The sequence below is a fragment of the Cucumis sativus genome, chromosome 4 (assembly GCF_000004075.3).
Source record: "Cucumis sativus cultivar 9930 chromosome 4, Cucumber_9930_V3, whole genome shotgun sequence".
NCBI classification, from domain to species: domain Eukaryota; kingdom Viridiplantae; phylum Streptophyta; class Magnoliopsida; order Cucurbitales; family Cucurbitaceae; genus Cucumis; species Cucumis sativus.
Window position 1 is genome coordinate 7,249,158 of NC_026658.2, and position 5,659 is coordinate 7,254,816.

Consider the following 5,659-nt stretch of genomic DNA (forward strand, 5'->3'; position numbering starts at 1 on the left):
TAGACTTGCTAAAAAATCGTTTAGACCTTGCTAAGATATCGTTAGACTTGCTAAGATCATTTAGACTTCGCATACAAGATCGTATATGACTGATTAATCGCATGAGTATTTTTGTTATTTTCCATTGTAGGCTTTATGCTTTTTTATTTTTATAATTGTTCTATACGGTGTAAATATTTTCATGCTTTGTTCTATTTCTTAAAAGACCAAAAAATTTATACAATAACTAATGTGTATCAATAACATCATCCATGTAAGTTTACGCCATATGTATTGTAAGAATAATTATATAAAGGATTTCAAAGATATCATATGATATTCAACCAATATGTAAATACACAAATTTAGAGTAATTTTAAAACTTAAAAGAGTCAAATTTAAACATTTCAAAGTTGAGGGATGGAACTCAAATTTATCTAAAAGAGTAAAGGGCCAAAAGTTACCCTTAAAGTATGGTGGGGGTAACCATTACCTTTAAGAAGAATCTGATATCCAAGGGTACAACATTCTCTTGGTTCAACCCTCTTTGTAGTACCTCAGCTATATCCTTACTTAATCAAACCCTCTTTGTAGTACCTCGATTATATCAATCTTACTTTCACACCATACTGAATGGTTTTTGTAATTTGAAAGTAGCATTCACCAAAAAAAAAAAAAAAAACAGTCATGTTCAATTCAAGCTCATTTCCGTCCAAGCAACCAATCCATGCATCGGTTAATTTTCAGAACCAAAACTGAAATCGGAGGCAACTTAAGTAAAGCAATGAGAACAGAAACATAGAAATCAAGAACACAATACAGAAAAGATTGGAAAACTCATATTTTCAAATTGGTTTCCACCAAATTATGGATCTCATTCACCATCAAATTCCCTTTTGCACTATTTGAAATGGTTAGACAAGGCAAAATTTAATCTAAATCCTAACCAATGCCACCATCAGTAGAGAGAGAGGGAGCGAGAGGAGACATAAACAAATTGGATATTGGACTCTCAGTGGCGCCCAAAGCCAGGGCATGTACAATAAATAAAGCACTTGATGGTTTCAAGATTTCATAGTTCAATATAGACCTAGAATCTTCCACCAAATACAACCAACCACAGTCCAGATAAAACCGTTTATGAGGGCCATCACAAAACCGATTTTGAATACGTCTGGTAGTTCGACGTAACCCGCTGTTGTAATGAACAGACAAACAAGTCAGTTGATGTCAAGATGAAATGGATCATTTTCTGAATTCAATGAAAATGAGTTATAAAATAGAAGCACACACCTCCATAGTATACAGCTGCTTGGCCGCTGCTGTAATGAGTCAGAGCGCCAAAGAGATTTGTGTTGTAAGCTAAGGCCAAAGCTGCCAACACACCTGGTACCTTGGCAGCCAAGTGCATTGCAAGGAATGCTGAGTACAAAGCACCAACGTGACCAGTTTGGCTAGCAAAGAGGTAGTGAACGAAGAAGTAAGATGCCTGAAGAATAGCAAATGCCGCAGGCCAGCTGAGAGAAAGAGACTTCAGCAAACCGGCCACACAGTTTGACATCCAGCCCACGAGACCAAGACTTGTCAATTGGCCAGCCATGCCTACCAGGACGGCGAACCAAGCTAATGTATCCCAGGCTGACTTTTCGGATAAGCAGTCATCCCAGTTTAGGACTCCCAGTGTAAGGAGTATTGATAATCCAATCATCGCAGCTACAACACTAGGTATTTTAAGGGCCTCTCTGAAAGTAGACAGAAAAAACTTAGTTCCAAACCAGTGGGTGAAATCTGTTTAACACTATACTTCACAAAAGTAACATATGAAACATTCATTAGCAGTTGCTTTACTGTAACTCTCAAGCACAGTCAAATTTTCTGATATAACTTTCAGCTTCTAATGTTATGCTAATGCTTCAACCAATACCAACCTAGTAAGGTCAGGAATCTCATGAGAAAATGGTTTTATTCCAGACATGGGGCAGGGAACTGACAAAGCAATGAAAATACCACTGGACGAATGTAGATCAATGAGAAACCATTTTATTATTTACACATTCTTATCTAAACACATCATCACATCATTTGAGCAAAGATGTATATGATTAATAAGAAAATATTACTTCATTGCAAGTAATACTACATACCCAGCAATCCATAACGAGACTGCAATAAGCATTGTACCGACCATGATCCATTCATTTTTAGTGACAGGACCCATAGCCTCCAATTTTCTTGCAGCCATGGCTGGGGCCTCCGGTGTGTCCTTGGTTTCTGGAGGAAACAGCTTGTATAGAATTGCTGGAGTTACTAAGATACCGATGATTGCTGGCGCACAAGCAAACTTGGCCCAAGTAAGCCAAGGGCTAGATATTTGAACACCAAGTTCCTCAGCCAATTTAAGACACAACAAGTTTTGAGCAGCAGCAGTTAGGAAGAGGGCACTAGAGTTACCAGCACACTGTCACCAAGAAATAAGAGGGCAGTAGTTAGTTACCGAGTGTATCACCAGATGCCATTATTGAAAACCAAAAAGTTTCTCTATAGGGACTCCAAAATGCTGGAGATCTCAAGCATAAAAGCTTTTATCAACATGTTTCCTAGTTTGTCATAAAAACTAATATTTACAGAGAATTCAAACTATGCAAACTGATAATAGTAGCAAATGTTCAACAACAAAATAGTCATAGATGCAACCAGAAGGCAGCATAAGCCATTTTACATCAAATGAACACATAACTAAAATAACCAGAAGTTAAGCATGAAATGAACAAGAACGAGCATTTTCTTTGAGGTTTTGACGGAACCATACTCAACCATATTAACTTACATCCTATAATGCTCCTTTTTCTTTTCTTTTTAATAATCGTAATCTAATGGAGATCGCAAAAGGTTCATTCAATTAAATTAAAGGGAAAAGGTAAGGAGTAGAGTATATTATTTAACCATTTAAGATGGCAATAAAAGTATGAGTTTCTAAAAAGTTACTGAAAATATTATTTCGTTGTAGAAAAAATTCCTCTTCCATTCAAACCACACAAGACAAAAAAAGGATTAGATAAATTGAAGCTATAGAATTTTTTTGAAGTTCCACAAAGGGAGGTAGCAAAAAAAAAAAAAAAAACACTTACCACTTCCGTTGAAACATAAAGCTAAAAGTACAAACTTTAATGGGATTTCACACTTTCATCGGAACGAGAATTGCGGTAGTGCATCATCAATTAAAATGAAGATTGTGATCAAAGGAAAATTTTAGTTAGGGAGGCTCCACCTGGAACTACTTCCTGACGAGTAGCATAAATAAACCTCACAGAGAGAAGTCTTATGCCACCTTACTTTCCCCTTTTGATGAGATGAATGACATAAGAAGTACTAAAGCAAACTCCCAAAACGTTCTCCAATTGGTACTAATAACCGAAGAGAGGAGTAAAAAGGCTAGACCATATAAAGCGAGCTATCTCCCTGTTTTCTCCCAAGTTTATATCCTTTAAAACTTAAGGTGCATTAAATTATACAAAATCCTTAAACATAATGATAACAAAACAAAGTGACTTGCTAATTTCAAAAGTTCAAGATCAGCAGGTAAAGATTTGACATGGTAAGCTCATTGTACACAAACAAGAAAGATAATGGAAAAGAGCAGCTAAAGGCAGAGCATGCAAAATTAGCAACAAACCTGAAACTGAGATTGAATAAGGTAAGCACCGATTTTTCTAGACGATGGGTGGTTCGGTTTACTATCAGCAGCAAGTGACAAAGATTTAATAATGGGCAAAAACACACCCCCAGCCCTGGCCGTAGTGCTGGGCATAGCAGGAGCAATCAAAGCTTCACTAATCGTCAAACCATAAGACAAACCAAGTGTACTCTTCCCCATCCATTTAACAAAATACGTCGCAATTCGATCACCCAACCCAGTTTTCACAAACCCACGAGCGAAAAAGAAGGAAATGACAATCAACCAAATCACCTCACTGGTGAAAGCATTAAAAGCAGCAGCAAACGTCAAAGTCTTAGTAACCACAGTAACAGTCAAGCCAAGAAACGCCCAAGCACCAACCGGCAAGGGACTCAGAACAAGTCCAGCAATAGTCGATAGGAAAATTGAGAGTAACTGCCACGCTTCAGCAGAAACCTCCACCGGTTTCGGGACAGCAAACCGAACAATGAGGCCAATAGCAATAGAAATCAGGAAAGGGATTGGCTTAGCACCTTGTCGGGGAGGTGGGGACGGTGGCACTGGTTGATTATCCGGCGATTGAGAGGCACTGGTTCGCATTGGAAAAGGTTGACGCAATTTGGGATTGAAGAGGGGATTGAAGAGGGACAATCGAGAACTGAGAAAAGGGGATTGGGGGATTGGTGGGGTTGATTGAAGTAGCGAAGTAGAGCGAGAAAAATGAAGGGAAGAGGGAAAGGAGAGGGACTGGGAAATGGGTTTAGAGCGATGGAGGAGAGAAAGTCGAGAAGTGGGAGAATGGAGGGAAAAAGAAGTGGTAGTGGAGACAGATTGGAGCGCAAAATTTTCCATCCTAATCAAAATTGCTGGAGGGGGGAGAGAGAGAGAGAGAGAGAAAGAGAATGAAAGGAGAGATGTATGAAAGACAAGGACGAGAGGAAATGAGAGATGAGAGGGAAACGGCCTAAGCTTTTGGCTTTCGGGAGTATGAAGAGAAGCGGAAGGAAGCGGAGCGGATTGAACGATGTGAGCTCAGTGGGCTTCGCTGTTCCTAATGCCTATGGCGGAGAGCGAAATTGGATGTTACCTTTGTTTATTTCTTGTGTTCACATACGGGAAACCACATCAATTGGCATGCACCACTATTACGTGTCATTCTCTTATACCTCCACTTATTGCTCTATTTATCATTCTTACAAACTTCTTCACTTTCTTTCCATTTTTCTGTAATAACAGATTTCTATTTCCATTTTTGGTTCCACGATTTTGTATAGTTATACCTAAACATTTCAGCTGATGATATTCAAACTTTTACAATATCTAATTCTTATCTAACCTTCAATCAGTAGTCTTTCTCACATTTAAAACTTTTCAACTATCAATTGGTTTATTTTTATTTAAAATACTTTAAAGAGGAACTGTTTTTTTAGTACCATGGAAAGTAGTTAGATTTAAAATGCAAACTTCGAAGTTATCAAGACATTTATGTATTATTTAAGCTACTTGTTTTAATATTTCAATCAACAACTTACTTAATTATAGACTATCATTTTTAAACAAAGAAAAGTTCAATTTATTAGGCCATAAACATGTTACCATATTTTTGTCTTTTTCTTGTGCCTTCTTTTATTATTATCTCTTGTGTCCACCTTATATTTGTTCATACTACATGTGATATAATTTACCACATATTATTTGGCTAAATTTATATTATGGAAGGATGGAATCAAGTCTTGGGACTAGTAACATAATTTTAACATACAAAAAAAAAAAGTGAAAATCCTTTTAATATAATAACATAATTTTTTAAAGATAGAGTCTAAAGGAAAATCATATACGTTTAAAGTATAGATAGTATAAGGTGTTATTGTAAAGATACATAGAACATGTTATTATAACAATTATATTGTGAATTTGTGATCATGATCTATATTTAAATATAGATGAATCATAATTATGTCAACTTGGGATAACATGTTTTGTCCAGAATCTTAACAAAGTTGC

The 5,659-nt window shown here is 36.8% G+C and overlaps 1 protein-coding gene across 1 annotated transcript; it reads right to left on the minus strand.

Moving 5' to 3' along the window:
- Window positions 1-796: 796 nt before the first annotated feature.
- LOC101213018 (dicarboxylate transporter 2.1, chloroplastic) lies at window positions 797-4,724 on the minus strand. The gene is made up of 4 exons (XM_004137110.3): window positions 3,653-4,724; window positions 2,124-2,437; window positions 1,273-1,721; window positions 797-1,174 (listed from the first exon to the last, which is right to left on the minus strand). Exons 1-4 carry the CDS (start codon window positions 4,505-4,507, stop codon window positions 1,059-1,061), a joined length of 1,734 nt encoding a protein of 577 aa, XP_004137158.1. The 5' UTR covers window positions 4,508-4,724; the 3' UTR covers window positions 797-1,058.
- Window positions 4,725-5,659: the final 935 nt, after the last annotated feature.